At 53.3% G+C, this 17,645-nt stretch overlaps 1 protein-coding gene across 6 annotated transcripts in view; it reads right to left on the reverse strand.

Annotated features, from left to right (window-relative positions):
- Positions 1-17,441, reverse strand: part of ACAN (aggrecan) — a 36,898-nt gene extending 19,457 nt beyond the window's left edge. For 5 of the 6 annotated variants that reach the window (XM_088025197.1, XM_088025195.1, XM_088025199.1 and 2 more), the window contains exons 1-11: positions 17,372-17,441; positions 14,716-15,099; positions 13,651-13,825; positions 11,248-11,375; positions 9,665-9,958; positions 8,177-8,355; positions 7,900-8,128; positions 5,845-6,019; positions 5,197-5,324; positions 3,653-3,946; positions 1,568-1,780 (exon numbers count right to left, since the gene is read on the reverse strand). In XM_088025197.1, the coding sequence (XP_087881323.1) occupies positions 1,568-1,780; positions 3,653-3,946; positions 5,197-5,324; positions 5,845-6,019; positions 7,900-8,128; positions 8,177-8,355; positions 9,665-9,958; positions 11,248-11,375; positions 13,651-13,825; positions 14,716-15,099; positions 17,372-17,441 (2,269 nt within the window). Of the gene's footprint in view, positions 1-1,567; positions 1,781-3,652; positions 3,947-5,196; positions 5,325-5,844; positions 6,020-7,899; positions 8,356-9,664; positions 9,959-11,247; positions 11,376-13,650; positions 13,826-14,715; positions 15,100-17,371 lie in introns of all 6 variants that reach the window. The other variant, XM_088025196.1, reaches the window with a different exon arrangement.
- Between the last annotated feature and the right edge of the window lie 204 nt (positions 17,442-17,645).

Below are 17,645 nucleotides of genomic sequence, written 5' to 3' on the forward strand. Positions count from 1 at the left end.
TGAGCCAAGCAGGTGCTAGTCCCACTGGGCAGGCTCACAGCCTACTCTGGCTTACAGGAGAATCGTGGAGGTGGGTGGGGGGTTCAGGATAGTAGCGGTGGCTTACAAGAGGGTGTTAGGGGTGTGTGTGTGTGTGTGTGTATGTGTGTGTGTGTGTGTGTGTGTGTGTGTGTGTGTACATATATATACCAGAAACACTCTGGGGTGGCCACTAACAGTCATGATAAAATGTTTCTCTTTTAAATAAATTTAGGTTTCTTTTTAAAAGCAAGTCAATTTAAAGAAAAAGACATAGAGTTAACAACAGTACAGATGATTCCTGATATGGCCAAAGTAGTAGGGAACTGAAGTATGGAAAATATTTCTAGGGGCCCGTTAGACTCCCTTCCCATGGAAACTCCCACTGGTTGCTGCCAGAATCCTGTGCCAAGCCACACACTCAGGCCAAACAGGACTTGATTATTCTTGTCCTGGTGAAGGGTGAGGAAAGGGTCACAGGCAGGTATGGCTGCTGGGTGAGGTCTCTGGGCCAGAATCCCACCTGCTCTGCCGATACACCCTCACCTTCCAGCATGGAGGGAGACCAGACTTGGCATTTCCAGCACCCAGCCTGGCATGACTAAACTGCTTGGGAACAGCGCACTGAATGAGTGACTACATGAAGTAGTGCGAAGCTCTGATATACTCATTTCTTCAAATGAACCTGTCCCCCGGCAAGCTGACTACTAAGCACACACACATTACTGGGCATTGCTTTAATTCAGCCTTACCCAAACTGGGCCATATACGAATGCTCTATGGGGGAAAAAAAAAATTTTTTTTTTTTTGGTCAGATTCATTTGGGACACTTTGAATACATCAACCCCTTTGCATTATAGCACTTACTAGCATATCCAAGGCACTGAGAAGGTCTGCAGTGAGGAAAGCTGTTAATCTTTCTGTAAGCCAGCCTATCCCAAACCTTATGGCCACAAAACACTTTTTCCAACACGGTTAGGGGACTGAAGCTTTTATCCCATCAAGTTCCATCTGATTTGATCAGGACAGATGGGGCTCAGGAGCTGCTGGCTGGGGCTGCCTGGCCCAGAAGAGGGACACAGAAGGAGAAGCAAGGCAAGGGGACAGGTCACAGTCACACTTCCAATGACCCCTCTAGGTCCTTTCCCCACTATTGGAGATCTGCCTACAAGAGAGTTTGTAAAAGGTTAGAGGGTAGAGGTGTAAATGCAGGAGGACAGACTGAGAGCCCTCTGATCGGCTCAGTGATGGGCAGCGCAGTGTGTAGGTGGGAGAAATAAAAAGAAGGGAACAGCGAGTTGGGGGGTGGAGAGACAGAGAGGGAGAGAGAGGTGTATTTTATGATCAAGGCTGCCCCTTCTTTGCCTTGGCAGTTGTCCTAGAGGCCACTTGAGGTGGCTGACGTTGCCCCCCGGCAGCATATCCAGCTAGTGTCCGGGCCGGGGAAACAGAGCACAGGTCCCGGGGAGCGAACCACCGCTGGGCCAGGGCCTAGGCAGACAGACACCTGCGACTTCAGGATACACCCCAGAGCCCTGGCCATACAGACCTGGCGGTGGGGAAGTGCCCGCTGGGCTGTAGGCTGGTTCCCATTCCGTCTGGTTTTCTGGCTCAATGGTGAAGTCCGGGATTGTGGTGGTCTCCTCCCGCCCGGGGACAGCAGCCACACCAGGCCCCACCTGGGTAGCGATCCAGTCCTCCACGACAGAGGGGGTGGGTGTGCCACCCTCTTCTTCTCCTGGAGAGGGCGCTGCTGAGACACCTAAAGAGAGGTGCGTGGTGAGCGTTCCTTTCTGCCAGCCACCCATCCCAGGCTGGCCCTTCTCCAGGGGGACTAGGGGATTTTGAGGGGGGCCAGGCTGGTGCAAAAACCTTGCTGGACCTCGACCTCCGCCCGCACCCCCCGCCAAGCCCAGGAGGATGGCTCTTGTCTTCTTCTGTGAGAGCTGATTGCCTCACTTACACAATATTGATATGCACAGACCATCAGCACCCCCATTGTTTCAGGGGGGCCTGGGGCATCCCTTCTGCAGAATGTATTATACGTGCCAGGCTTTGTTTAAAGGTGTTATGTATATAAAATCATTTTTCCCCCAACAGCCTTATGAGATAGATACTATGATCTCATTTACAGGTAGGAAACCTAAGGCACAGAGTTAAATGACTTGCCCAGGGCCACTGGCTTATAAATGGCAGATCTCATCTTCGAAGGCAAGTATCTGGTGCCAGACTACTCTGCTCTCGACGACGGCATGACGCCGCCTCTCTTGGGGACAGATTAGGTTCCAAGTATGTCTGGGTCAAAAATAGGAGGCTGCTGTTTAAAATCCACGATCGTCCTGGCACTGGAGGCCGAAGGTGGGATTTATTGATGGGGGTCACTGTTTTGGTTTAGGGGAAACCAGCAGTGGGCTCGGTCGGGAAGGAGGCCAAATCTCTTTGCAGTTACAGAAAAGACCGAGTTCATGGAGGGTGGGGGCCAGTGGGCGTGCAAGACTAAGAACGTACCGGGAGGCTAACTGGTTTGGCTTCTGCAGCCCAGAGCAGGGAGAGGGGTACCAACACAGGAGCCTCAACACATCCTCTGGGAGGAGTTTGACTTTCTTGAGGCTGCACAGTGGGGCTGAGCTTCCTTTGAACTGGGTTTTCAAAGGTGACCCCGGAAATCTGAGAAGCTGGCGAAAGCTCAGGTTTTATTTTTTGTTAACTTTGTTTTGAAATAATGATACATTCACGGGAAGTTACAAAGACACTCAGTCTTGATGCATCAGATATAAAACATGGCCCAAGCTGCGACTACAATCTACATTGCAGTAGATCGAGACCCGGGGGGGGGGGGGGGGGTCTCATCTGGGCAGAGCCCAGCATGGCCTTGGCCACGCCCTAGCCACACCCCCTGGGCTGTGTGATGACATCACTCTCAGAACTCCCGCAGGTAATGAGGACTGATTGATGCGGCAGTGGGTCCTCAGCGTGGGTCAATTAAAACCATGAATTTCTGGTGCTTAGTGAAGAGTAAAAGAATACTTTGACTCAACACGTCACAGACATATTTATAAGCGGAAGAAAATTTGGCAAGGGTGTACAAATTAAAATAGTATATATATGTGTATGCGTGTGTTATTTATAATAATAAGGCTGACATTTACTGAGAATTTACTATGTCCCAGGCACATCGCCAAGTGTTTTGTATGCACTATCCCAGTTTATCTGCACAGCGACTCTTTGAGGCAGGAACGATTATATCGTTCGTATATATATCGTATCGTATAATATATATATATGTATATTATATATATATTATATCTATTTTATAGACAAGCAGAGGGACAGAGAGGTTAGGTGACTTGCCCCGGGTTACACAGCCACTAAGCAGCAGAGCTATAATTAAAATTCAGGTCTGCCTGATTTAGAGCCCCAGCTCTCACTCACCTCTCTGCTGGTCTCTGGGGGAACTTTGGAAGGATGTGCTTGCCTTGGGGTCAACGCCTAAGGTCATGATAGCCCCAGAGGGGCTGAATTTTTCCTCCTTGCTGTGATGGATGGGTATAGAGGACGGGGGCCAGAAGGGGTGAACCCAGAGGAGTCGCGCGCCAGGCAGAAGGGAGGCTGGAGGAGAGGCGAGAAGGCGTACCTCGGAAGCAGAAGGCGTGATGCCGGGACAGCGGGTCGGGGAGGCCAGTCTGGTTGGGATAGAGGTAGACGGTTCTCACGCCTGGCTTGTCTCCGCCGCAGGAGGGCCTTGGGGTGACGATGGGGTAACGGAGGCTGCCGTCCGCCAGCCAGCCGGCATAGCACTTGTCCAGGCCTTGACTCCAGGCGGCGTAGAGCTGGCCCGTGGAGGCCAGGGTGGCGTTGTGAGATTCACAGAATGCCAGGGCTTCCTGGAAGGTGAACTGCTCCAGACGTGTGACGAAGAACACCTCTCCTGCGGCAGAATCAGGTGACACGTGTGACCCTCATGCCCACAGCCGGAGCAGCTTCTGCTCACCCGGGACAGGGGGTGGGGGAGATAGGGCAACTGAACTGAGACCAGTCGGTCCTTCTATGTGGGAACAACCTTCCCTCCTTCCGTCTTCTCTAGATTGTCCGGTCACACTTGGCACCCCCCCCGACCCCCTGTGCTCCCCGCTCCACCGCAGCACTCAAGCATGGAGCTCCTGGATGCCGAGCCCCCCACCCCCACCCCCACCCCTGGGAACTCATTGGGGGAGGGGCGGGTCCTGGAGCCACTCTTGGGGTTCGGGTCCCCATACGCAGAACGGTACCCAGGTGCCTGTCTGATCTGGGGGAAGGAAGTTCACATTTACTGAATGCCTACTTTTTTTTTTTTAAGATTTTATTTCTTTATTTGACAGAGAGACAGCGAGAGAGGGAACACAAGCAGGGGGAGTGGGAGAGGGAGAAGCAGGCTTCCCGCGGAGCAGGGAGCCCGATGCGGGGCTCGATCCCAGGACGCTGGGACCATGACCTGAGCCGAAGGCAGACGCTTAACGACTGAGCCACCCAGGCGCCCCTACTGAATACCTACTTGTACCAGGCACTTGTCACACATGTCTCATTTAACGCTCACCAAAGGCTCTCATATGAGCACAGTCAGCCCCTATTTTATAGATGAGGAAACTAAGGCCCAGAGAGTTTAAGTAACTTGCCCCACGTCCCAAAACAAGTGAGTGGGTATGCCGAAATCTTTCCAGAACATCAGCATTTCCAAAATTGGGTTCAGTGGAACAGTAATTTGGTGATTCTAATTGAAATGAAAAGAACTGAAATGAAACAAAAGAAAAGGTCTGTGGTTAAGTAAGCTTGCGCTGCTTGGTTAAGCAGAGTTAAAGAGGTTTTCTACTGCAGGATTTCTCAGAGTGTTTGATTTGTTCCTGGGCATCAGGTCTCTCCACGAGGCAGATGGCATAGATGACATTTATTTGTAATAAGTAAAGACTCATTTGTCAGCAGAAATCACTGCTTTTTTAAGGAACTAGTGCTAGCCTGCAGTGCTGGGGAAACCCACATGAACCACACAGGAGGGAGAGAAGGAGCTTGATCTGAGAGAGGGTCTGGGCCAGCCTTTCTTAAACAGGAACTGAACCAGGTGGATGATAATTCCCCCTCCACTTTGTGTCTCCCCATTAGCCCCCTGCCTGGCTGGGGCCCAAAATGCGAGAACGTGGGCCGTACCCTCGAGCCTGTCCACGTAGCAGTAGACATCATAGGTTTCTGATGGTGGCCGCACACCGTAGGTCCTGACCCCTGGGCTGCTGTCTTTGTCACCCACACACGGGGTCCGTGGGCTCACGATGGGGTATCTGCAAGGGAGGGCAGGAGGGGCACATGAAGGCCTGTTCCAGAGGCTGGGGGATGCAGGGCCCAGGGAGGGGCTGGCTGGTCTCTTGGGGACTCGGGCAGGGGCGCGTCTTCAGTTGTCTGGTGGGATGCAAACCAGGAGGGAGCTCCTCATGCAGCAATGTCCCTGTGTGGCTGGGGGAAGGGTCTGGAGGCCGCTGGGGGAATCCCTGGCTTCAGAAGAGAGCCCGTTATATGGAAGGGCACTGAATCAAGCTGGAGGGGAGATTCTCCCTCTCTGTCCCTTGGGGGTAAATGACCAAGGACTTAATATCACCTGGGGTCCTTCCCCACCCACTCAGAATATGCCTTGGTTCTGGGGGAGAAATTAAGGGAGGAGCCATGGAGTCATTAATTAATTAATTACTGCACAGTGTAGCAGGTGCCCATTCTGCTGGGTGCTGTGACAGGTTCTGCTCCCCAAGCCCGACTTCTCATGGTCTGCTTTGGGCTGGGGGTGAGCTGGGGGGGCTTGTCCTTCACCTGACGGTCTGGTCCTGCAGCCAACCAGCATCACATTGCTCATAGCCTGCTTCATAGGCGGCCTGGAGCTGTTCCGGAGAGGCCATGACAGCCCCAGTGTTCAGGCAGGCCTGCTGAGCCTCCTCAAAGGTCAGTGAGTAGCGGGCGGAGCCAGGCCGGTAGTGGAACACAACCCCTGCATGGGGAGGAGAGGAAGAGAGCGAGAGACAACGTAGGCTCAGGGCATGGACTGGATACCTCAATGCCGGGGCCCATGGGGCCTGGTTCTTCGGCTTTGAGGGCAGGGAGGGAGCCCTGGCTCCTTCAGGAATGACTCCCCTTCATCCCCTCCTTCCTTTCCTACTTCTGATCCTGTTCTTAACTGAGTTGGTTCCCTCTGCTTGTTCAAGCTGCTCCTGAAATCCATCTCCCTGAGAGAGCCTTGGAGGACTCTTTCGCCCTGGGTGTCCCCAACCCTCCTCTTTGGCTCCTCACTCCTAGGCTGCTCATTTGTCCCTTTCCTCTTCAAAACAAATGCGTTTTCCTCATTATAAAAAGAATAAGCATTCATCAAAGAACATTTGGAAAATATAGAAAAGGCTAAGGAATATATCGAACAATCACTGGCATTTCTTCTACCTGGCCCAGGGCCCAATGGGTGGGTGCCTGCCCTGAAAGTGCTGGCCCGAGTTTTTGTGGGTGTGCACCGGGCACATTCTGGGGAGTGGCCTCGCGGCTTTTGCCAGGTTCTCAAAGGGGCAGAGCCCTGCCCTTGAGCTGCTCACTGACTCCACCTCTCCCGTTGTAGTCTGCCGCGTACACATTGGTCTCTGTTTCTGACACTTCCAGGGGTCATTGGCCAGGTTATGTCACAGCTGCAAATCCCTGGTCTGACACCGTCCCACGTCCCTTGTCCTGTCCTGTGGCCGATGCTCATCTGTCCCTTGGCGCCTTCCCACACAGAGCCGGAGGGACTCTTTCCAGTCCTGGGCTAACCCTGGGACCCAGCCATCAGGGGGGCTACCCGAAAACTTGGAAACAATTTCTCCTTCCCAACAGATTGTATTCATCTGGGCAATTCAGGCTGAAATCCCACTTGGTGGCATCCTGGGTGTGATGGTGGATGGCAGTGTCCATCTGCTCTTCCCCCAGGAGGGGGCACCAGCGAGGCCTTTACAAAAGCCACCCCAGAATGTCCTTCCTGTTCTTGCATTGGAGTTTGGGGACCAGCTGAGCTCTATAACATCCCCAGCCTCCAGACTTTTATTAAAGCATCTGGAACACTCCCATCCTAGCAGAGGGGCTGGCAGGCATTTTCTGGAAAGGGACCGAAAGGACACAGTTTAGTCTTCGTGGGCTCCATGGTTTCTGTCACAACTACTCAACTCTGCGGCTGCAGCCCGGAAAGGGCCATGGATCCGGGCCACGGACAGCTCTCTGACGAGTAGCTGTGGCTTTGTTCTAGTCCAACTCTATTCGTGGACGTTGAATCCTTGAATCTTATGTCATTTTCATTATATGTTACAAAAGATTGTTCTTAGTCCGACTTTGTCCCCCAACTATCTAAAACTGTAAAGCGATCCTTAGGGTGTGGGCCATAGAGAAACAGGTGGCAAGCTGATGTGGCCGCTGGAGCTTGGTCTGCTGACCCCCGTCCCAGAAGGTCAGCTCTGGGAGGAGCCCCAGGGTCACCTCGTACAGTGGTTTTCAAGCGACTGTTCTGTGGCGGTGCCTCATGGCACCACGGCCCCCCTCCCGTGGGGGAGGGGGTGGCCCTGGACCAAAGAACCCCAGTTCTTGGTCCTGCTTCACCTAGACCCGTGTCGTACCTTTACCTGCTTGACACATACTCCGGTTTCCGCCTCTGGCTTCATTTGAAGGAAACGCTTTGTGGCAAAAGAGTGTGGGGGTCACTCTCTGGCCTACCCCCTTGTTTTACAAGCAATGGGAACCGAGTCTGAGAGAAGGAAGGCTTCGTCCAGGTCTCAGGCTAAGTTGAAGGTACAGATCCTTAGGCCAAGTTCTTTCCACCTGTCCCCCAGCCCCCATGCAGCCCCCGGAGGGGCGGGCACTTACCCCCTGGCAATCGTGGTCGCCCCGAAACTTCGGCTGCGCCTGGGACTGCCGTCACCTGCACGACATGGTCCTCACTGGTGAAGGCGGTGAAGGCTGGGCCGGGCGTGGCGGGAACACTCCAGGGCCCGGTGGCCTCTCCAGTCCTGTTCTCAGCCTCAGGGAAGGCAGAGGTCCCTCCATCGGGGGCAAACGTGAAGGGCTCCTCGGGCTCCGGGGCAAACGTGAAGGGCTCCTCGGGCTCCGGGGCAAACGTGAAGGGCTCCTCGGGCTCCGGGACAGTAGGGGAGACGCCAAAGATGGGTTTCACAGTGAGGATCACGTGGCCTCGGGCTTCACCCTCGGTGACGTTTCGGGGCAGGGGCAGCTCCATGTCAGGCCAGGTCACTGTCTGGATGGTGATGTCCTCCTCGCCGCCCACCCCAAAGAAGTTTTCTGGGATGTCCACAAAGTCTTCACCTGGGGCGGGGAGGAAGATGGGCTTTAGTGGCTCAACCTGGGGCTGGCTTGAGGGAGACGAGCATCGGATCCTCCTCCTTCCCCTGCCAGGGAAGGAAAGCACCTGCGGTGTGCCTGGCAGCCTCAACTCTGTGAATACTCATTTTAGGAGGCTTCTGTCTCCTTTTGCCAGAATGCCAAGGCATCATTCCACGAGATATTGGCCGAGTGGCTCATCCCTTGTATAACTGGTCCGGCTCCAGCATCCCTTCCTGAGCAGTGCCCGCTACCTCCTCACCCATCTTCCAGCTACCTGAGGTTCCAACTAGCCAGCAGGACAATGTAAGTCAGTTACAAAGTGGAACTGAGAAATCTTGCCAAAGATGTGGGAGCCCATGCCATGGATGAAAGTGACCAAAGACCACTGCCTGCCTCCGTCGCAAGCCAACGAGAGTCTGGCAGGAACAAGCCAGTCAATCACTGAGGAAAGAGGAAACCCACAGGCGTGCTACCACTTCAAAAACGCTGATTAGGATATTGAAAGGTTAAGGGAGGCTTTGGGGGAAATCCTCATTACTTTTGCAAAAAAAAAATGCCCCTCTTCGTGTAAAGTCAGGCCGTGAAAGCCAAACGGGAAGGAGCTAGGCCACTGTGCTGTTCCCAGTTTTGTCATAACAGGGATGCAGCTCCATACTGTCCATGTTCTTTGTCCTCTAAGAACTAGCATGTAATTGTAATGCTAACCCAGACTGTAAAATATGAGATAAAAATCTTATTTTGAAAAGTTTTAGTCTAGGGGCGCCTGGGTGGCTCAGTTGGTTAAGCGGCTGCCTTCGGCTCAGGTCATGATCCTGGGGTCCTGGGATCAAGTCCCATGTCTGGCTCCCTGCTCAGTGGAGAGCCTGCTTCTCCCTCTCCCTCTGCCTGCCGCTCTGCCTATTTGTGCTCTCTCTGTCAAATAAATACATAAAATCTTAAAAAAAAAAAAAAGTTTTAGTCCAAGTTTTCAAAATGAATTATGGGTCAAAACTGTTCCCCCCCCCCCACTCTTTTTAATAACCATGTAGGCCTTCTTTTAAGGACACTGGATTCAAGAGCGTGGGTAATGGCGCCCGCCTGGCGGGGGGCATGGTTTTGTGCCCACCAACCTGGATCCTGCCGTTTACGGTGCTTCTCCCTTAGCTGTTCTAGGAGCTAGTGAAAACAGGGGCTGCTGAGACAGGGGGTTTGGGTACCCTGTGGCCCCTTGAAGGGGCAGAAACCAATGCCCATTCCCAGCTCCCCTCCTCTGGGACCCCATTTCCATGGCACGACCCCTCCCCAGCCCCACCTGTGTAGCAGATGGCGTCGTAGCGGGATGAGGGGTCCGGGTAGCCCGTCTGGTTGGCGTGCAGGTAGACGGTCCGCACGCCCAGGAGGTTGCCCCCGCAGTTGGGCCGGGCCTTGGAGATGGGGTAGCGCACACTGCGGTCAGCCAGCCAGCCAGCACTGCACACGTCCATGCCGCCCTGCCAGGCCAGGTAGAGCTGGCCCGTGGTGGCCAGCCGTGCGCCCAGCCGCCGGCACTCGTCGGCCGCCTCCTGGAAGGTGAACTTCTCCGGAGATGTCGCATAGAAGACGTCGCCTGTGAAGGACAGGGCCGGCAGGGTGAGGACCTCTCTCACCGCTCCTGTCGTGCATCCCCAGGGAATCCACGCGGCTCCTAGGCTCCAAACTCCTGCTCCAAAGTGTCCTGGCTCGTGCCCTGCTGTGAAACGTCCCCCCCCCCCCCCAGGGCATCTTTCCTAGGAGTTAAGCATTGCCCATGCAAGCAATCCTTTACAAAAATTCAAGTTGTGATGGGAAGAGCAGGCATTAGACTTTGACCCTCAGAGCAGTGCTTCCCAAACCTGGGTCCATAAGGGCCTTGTGAGCCCTTTTTACTATTTCCACAAACCTGTTGTGTGTGTGTGTGGGGGGGGTAGGGGTGGGTGGTGGGCATCTGTTTACAGGGAGGCCCTGGCTGTCCCCGCTCAGTGGCAGCTCTGATTGGCCGTGTCTTTGGTGAGCCAAGAATGGGTACACAAATACTTGCTCTTTAATAGGCCCTGGGCCCAGGGGCGAGAATGAGGAAAGGGAGCCTGCGGGTGAGAAAGCAGGGGACTCTCCCAGCCTCAGAATGAGCACGTCGTCAGGTCTTATCTCCAGCTTGGGGGAAGCTTTGAACTTGGGTGGGGGTGGGGGCAGAGGCGGCAGAGCCTGGAGTGTCAAGAGGGGTGATGGGTGCAGATGGGAGGAGGGGTGTCATATACATGCCCGGGGAATTTGGGAAGCTCTGCTTGCGATCAAAATTAGCACCCCATGCAAAGCAAAGAAAGACTCTGGGTTCCTTCCCACGACCGCCAAGGCTCTCCAGAACTGGCCCACTGGGACAGCCTGGATGGCGCTGGGGGCTGGTGGCAGGGAAGCTAGAGAGGGTAGAAAGGCAGCCGCTCTCCTGGGAAGGACATTCCTGATGGGCCCACGCTGGAGTGGCCTGGGCTGTCCTTCATGAGGGTGACAAGCCTGGGCTGGGCTTTACTGGTGCAGTGACCCTTGGGACAGTGATGGGCTGGTCAGAGCAGCAGGGGATGCTGGCTGGGAGGGGCAGTCCCAGCGGAGAGGCAGAGACAAGCGTTCTTAGGCCCAGTAGTGGTGCCAGTTGGCAGGTGCCTGCGGCTACTGAGGCTCTTTCCGAAGTGGGGAGGGAGGCGATCTGTGGGCCCCTTCCTTCCCCCCACCTTTCCCTTACCCTCCCTGGGTATGGCAGAGAGGGGTCTGGTGTGTGCTGCCCTGGGTTCGTGCTCTGCCCCAGAGGAGGCCCATGTGATCCCTGGTGTCAGTGGGGAGAAGGGGACAGACAGGGGTCTTGGGAAGGGGGCGGCGGGGCCTCACCCTCCATCTCCTCAGCGAAGCAGTAGACATCATAGGTCTCATTGGTGTCACGGATGCCGTAGGTCCTGACGCCCGGAAACTCATCTTTGTCCCCATAGCAGCCTTCTCTCGGAGTGTGGATGGGGTACCTGCCAGGAACACAGAGTGGGTGTCGTGTGACACTCAGGGGACAGAAGGGCCCGGGGGCCTGGGCCCTGGCATCCTCCTCCCATGTGGGAGGAAACGAGGTCTCACTGATGTGTTTACCAGCATCTGCCCTGGATACGTGGACGGTTTGTCTTTATGGCTTTTCTTCCCCAAGTTTTATTGAGATCCATGTTTTCACAGTTACCGGTGATTACAGGCAGCCCCTTTTGCTGAATATTTATTGGAACCGAACATTCAGGGCCTGCAAACCTTCTCTGTAGAAAGGCCAGATAGTAAGTATTTTAGGTCTTGTGGTCCCTAGGGTCTCATCTTGACCCCTCAACTTTGCCACTGTAGTGTGAAACAACCACAGAGTTCCCACACACGACTTTATATATGGAAACGAGGGTGGGTTGGATTTGGCCCGTGGGCCACCATTTGCTGACCCCTGCTTTGTATCATTTGAATCTCACGTCCACCTAATGAGGCAAGTGCTAGAAACACTCCATTTTAACCTGGAAGAAACTGGGGCCCAGAGACGTTAAACAATTTGCCCAAGGTCACACAGCTTCTAAGTGTCAGAGCTGTGGTGGGAGCCCAGCTCTTTTTTTTTTTAATTTTTTATTGTTATGTTAATCACCATATATTACATCATTAGTTTTTGATGTAGTGTTGCATGATTCATTGTTTGTGCATAACACCCAGTGCTCCACGCAGAACGTGCCCTCTTTAATACCCATCACCAGGCTAACCCATCCCCCCACCCTCCTCCCCTCTAGAACCCTCAGTTTGTTTTTCAGAGTCCATCGTCTCTCATGGTTCGTCTCCCCCTCCGACTTACCCCCCTTCATTCTTCCCCTCCTGCTATCTTCTTCTTTTATCTTTTAACATATGTTGCATTTTTTGTTTCAGAAGTACAGATCTGTGATTCAACAGTCTTGCACAATTCACAGCGCTCACCATAGCACATACCCTCCCCAATGTCTAACACCCAGCCACCCCATCCCTCCCACCCCCCACCACTCCAGCAATCCTACGTTTGTTTCCTGAGATTAAGAATTCCTCATATCAGTGAGGTCATGTGATACATGTCTTTTTCTGATTGACTTATTTCACTCAGCATAACACCCTCCAGTTCCAACCATGTCGTTGCAAATGGCAAGATCTCATTCCTTTTGCTGGCTGCATAATAGTCCATTGTGTATATATACCACATCTTCTTTATCCATTCATCTGTCGATGGACATCTTGGGAGCCCAGCTCTTTCTGAGGCCGTGGTGCGGGCTCTTGCGCTGTGCTAGGCTGCTGTCTTGTTGTTTCCTGTTGGTGGCGTTTGTGTCCTAAGATCTGAAAGATCTACCCCAAGATCGCAAAGGTATTTTCCTTTGTTTTCTTCTGGAGGCTTTGTGGTTCTGGCTTTTCCGTTCAGAGCTTTGATCCACCCTGAATGAATATCTCATCTTTGCCTCGACAGACTTGCTCTCATGGACTGAGATTCCTCGAGGGCAGAGCTCTGTCTGTCCCGCTGGGCTCCCCATCCCGCCGCAGCTGCACTCAGGGAAAAAGGCGCCAAAAAGCTTAATTTATGACTTGCCTTATTAAAAACAACAACAAAAAAAGGCAAGCGGTTTACAAAAATACACAAAACACCAAGGCTTCAAGAAACTGAAGAAATCATGGCAAAGGGGAACAGGGGTAGGAAAGGTAATGATGTGTAATTTGCTCATGTAGGGCAGAGTTGCTAGCAGCTGCTCATTCTGCTACAGGGCGGAATGACAGGAATCTGGACAGTTCATGAGACTTCTATCAGTGGAGCCACCAGACATTCCAGAATGTGTCCTGCCCTCCCCCCACAACCCCGCCCCGGGAGCTCCTGTCTGAGATGGTCTGGGACAAAGGGCACATTTGCTTTTATTGCTCATGCTGCATCCTTCAAATGAATACAATAAGCCCCTTTTTACAAAGTAAGGCACAGAAAGGCCTTCTGTGCAAGTTCTGTATTATTTTAAAATTCCTAGTGGCTACTGAAAGTATTTCCCCTGGAGCACTGGCGCTTTCTAGAAAAGCACGTGATGAATTTTTTTGCACGCAGAATACCTGACACAGTATTCTATCTTTCCTCATAGCGCAACTGGACGGTCCCAAATCAAACGTTTGCTTCTGAATAATGACATAAGGAGTGTTAGAGTCGGCCAAGGCATTGCTCCAGCCCCAGCCCAGGCTGGCCTGGTATTCTAGCCCATGGCCCACCCCACTCAGAGTGGCCCGGGGGCTCACCTGACAGTCTGGTCGGCCAGCCAGCCGGCGTCACACTGGTGGAAGCCGTCCTCATAGGCGGCCTGTAGCTGTTCGGGGCTAGCGATGATGGCACTGTTCTGCAGGCAGGCCCGCTGTGCCCTGTCGAAGTCCAGCGTGTAGCGCGTGGAGATGGCTCTGTAATGGAACACAACGCCTGCAAGACACGCGCGGGCGGGAGAGCAGGTCAGGCACAGCCTCCCGTCATCAAAGTCCTCGAAGAATTATGGCTATGGTCAAAGCTGCCTTAGGGACCTCAGGTGTGGGCCTCCAGCTGATGCACAGATCTCCTCCCCACATTCGCATGTGGTCCTTCTGCCTTTGCTGAAATACCTCCAGTGACGGGGACCTCACTACCTCACAGAGTATCTGTTTTGAATTTCTCTGATAATCAGAAAGTTCTTTGACTTGAAGTAAAATCTGCCTCCTTTTACTTTTTTCTTGGCACTCCCAGGCCCCATATTTTCTTTGGGGAGAGAGACACTTAGAGTTCCATGTATCCTCAGCCCAGGGGCATCCTAGTGGGAACCCTGTCCTCAAGCCAACCAAGGACACAACCATTCTCCTTGGGCCATCGAGAGAAAGGGAACCAGGGAGACTTCGTCCCCTTCTCTGGCTCCTGGAGCTGAGAGTGGGGCTGGGGTGGGAGGTGGGACAGGAAAAGACATCTGGATGAAGAGTCAGGAGACCGCTCTGGTTTGCTTCCAGGGAAACTTCAGGCAGAGCACCTAGCCTCAGTTTGCTTATCTGTAAAATGAGGATGATCACAAGGCCCATGGAATCATGGGATTGCAGCAAAGCACAGACTTTCATTTGCATGTGACGATGGCCAGGACGTTTTTAAGTCCCTCAAAGTCCAGAGAGAACGACAGTCCCAGCTCCATGTTACAGAGGCACAATCGAGGCTAAGTGACTTGACTCAGGTGGCTGCAAGCCAGGGGGGGAGGAGCTGGAATTTGAAAACCAGCCTGCCTGTGTCCACTCCCATGAGTACACCCTTCTGGTTCTTTCCCCAGGTGAAGCAGTGTCCCTGTGGGGGGTTCTCACCTTTCACCACGACCTCTAGGGTAGCCTCACTGTCCTCAATGCCGTGCATAACCTCACAGCGGTAGATCCCAGAGTCATTGGAGCGAAGGTTCTGGATTTCCAAGGTGGCATCACTGGGGATGGCCGGGTAGTTGGGCAGCGAGACCTTGTCTTGGTAGGCACTGTTGACCCGCACCTGCCCTTCCGTGGCTACGAGCAGCACCACCTCCTTCTCCTTGGAAATGCGGCTCCACTTGATTCTCGGGGCGAGGGGGGCGGTGGAAGGGGCGGTGGTCACAGGGTGCATGGGGTCGATGAAGTAGCAGGGGATGGTGAGGGAGCCCCCCAGGAGGACCCGCAGAGGGGACGGTTCGGGGATGCTGACACTCAGCGAGTTGTCAGGGTCTGTGGGGCAGGGACAGAACTGTTAGTGCCTGGACCACCACCCAGCCTCCCTGTCAGTCCTTCTGGAAATGACAAAATCCTGTGAGTGCATCAGTATTTATTGGGGGGAGGGGGCGCTCCTGTACCACCTGGAATTCCCAGGAAGCTTTGCAACGCCTTTTTCAGAGCAGCATTCCTCAAGACCCCTGGTCTCTGCACCTCAAGACTGGAAAAGGGTTGCAGAGGAGAGCAAGGAAAACTTTAGAGCTGAGATCCCCCTGTTTCTCAAACTGGGGTACCCCAGGGGATACCAAGCCATAAGAGAAACAGGACCCATCTTCCTGGAGTGACAGCTTGACTCAAAGATTTTGGGAAAAATCACTTTTGGGCAGGAAAAATTGTGATGAGGAAGAAAAAAAATTCCACATGATGCTGAAAGCTCAGATGCAAAACGACACAGACGTGTCCCACTTGAAGTCTGCTTTGGACTCCATCCTATCTTTGCTGAGGGACAAGGCATTCTCTCCTGCTGTTGGGGACTCGGGGCGGGGGGCTGGCTGGAGAAGAGCAGAAGGACGTATTCACATACGTCCACAAAAAGTCAGACAGGGGTGGGAGTTGGGCGTGGGATATGATTAGCTCCACGAAAAATCATGGAGAGTATTGGTAGGGAAGATGCAGCATGTTTACCAAATCCAGTTAGACATAACTGTCTTTCCCCTGGAAGGGGAAAGAAACAGCTTTTGCAAAAATTGCACCTTTCACGGCAGGTCACGCACTTATGGGACCCTTTTTTTTCTCCCAGGTTGAAAATAAAAATGTTTCAGGTATTTGTAGGTGGTAGATACATAACAGGGCAAGGAAGGGGGAGCCAGGAATGTTTGGGGGGGGGATCCAGCCCTAACCTTTGATGTCCTGGGCAGCCACTACTAGGTCCTTCCACAAAAATCTCCCTCTGAATGCGCTGCCCTTGCCCCACAACACAGCATGGTTTTAGAGCTGGCTGTTCTCTGGTTCTCCAGGGAGAGCTAAAAGTGACTGTAGTACCCAGTGCTGCAATTTTTAAAGCTCTCAACCAACCCTACAAACTGGTTTGCCCGTGTGGGCAAACCACCCAGGTTACAGCCAGGGCCTGGATATTTGTGGGTGTCCCAGCGAGACTACAGGTGGAGACCCATCTATCCTACATATAAATATTTAAAAGTTATAAATCAAGTCCACAGAATGTTAACTAAAATATGTTCTATCTTCCTATTTGACAATGATACCTTTCAAAATGAAAAGCCAGATTCAAATTTAGAATGCTTGGATTCCTTAGAGTTTTGCATTGGGCTCTAGTGGCCAAGCAGGAAGCTGCCTCTTCTCTGCCAGTTCTCTGTACTGTGAGGGGTCTGTGCTTATCCCAGGCCTCACACCCCAGCTCTGTCCACACCCCACACACACAGCCACCCCTTGACCTCTCCCTCAGGCCTGGGGTGGCTCTCACCAAGAGCCTGGAGGATGGGCCCTGGAAGTGGCTTGGGTCCACTTGGGCAGGGAATTTGGGGTATCCTGGGTAGCCAGAGTGTGGTCTAAAGGGAGAGCATAGATCTGTGTGGACATGTCCCTACAGACCCCTTAACCTTTAAGGAGCACTGGGGCTGGAGGAGGGCCAGAGGGAAGCCTCTAAAGTGCATGGCCCAGAGCAAAACCCCTCCTGCAGCCAGTGGATAGTTTGTCCATTTGATTGAGGGCTCGATGGTCAGAAACCCACCTCGTGCCTGCCGTATGTGAAAGACCACGAGGGGTCTTCCCGAGGACGGCTGGCCAAGAAAAACAAAGACCTGTGTGAGATGTTGGGGACTTCTGTTTCTCAAGGAATGGTCTCTTCTTTGATGTTCCATCTGATCCCGCTTGGCAGCTTTCCCTCTTGGCTTATCTATAATCCTGCCCCAACCCCAAGCTCAGTGTGTGGCGGTTTTGGGTAAGGTCCATAGAGAGGAGATGGGAAGACGGGCGCCTGCCAGGAGCTCTCCCCTTCAGCTGTCCATCTGAGAGGGCGGCCGGGAGCAGGATTACGTGAGCAAGGGCTCCCGGATGCGTGCGTGTGCGTGTGTGTGTTCAGACGCACAGGCGCTCTCCCCTTGCGGCTAGGCTTGCCTTTGATAGAAAAGGGGCAGGCAGGGCCAGGAAAAGGTCAGGAAAGGGGACATTATGTCCCTGGGAGCAGCAGTACTAAGTTCGGGACCCAGTACCCAGAATCCAGTCTTCTGTGGCTACTGGATACGTGAGACACGCATGGGGGTGTCCTTACCTGAAGCTTCTAGTGAGCTGGTTGCCGTGATGACCCTCAGAGTCACAAACACCAGGAGTAAAGTGGTCATAGTTCACCTGGAAGAAGAGAGGGAGAGGGGTTAGTTGGAGATTCAGATACGGGGAGACTGAGGGTCACGTGGCACACGACACAAGGTGATCAATTCCACGTGCAAAGATCTGAAATCACATCAAGATAAGGCGGCTGCGTGTGGTTTGAGCGGTGTCTCCTCCAAGAATCCTCTCTTCATAAAGTCTTCACAGATTTCTCAGTT

The sequence above is a fragment of the Eumetopias jubatus genome, unplaced genomic scaffold (genome assembly GCF_037043125.1).
Source record: "Eumetopias jubatus isolate StellerSeaLion01/CBP00866 unplaced genomic scaffold, mEumJub1_p1.0 scaffold_7, whole genome shotgun sequence".
Taxonomy (NCBI): domain Eukaryota; kingdom Metazoa; phylum Chordata; class Mammalia; order Carnivora; family Otariidae; genus Eumetopias; species Eumetopias jubatus.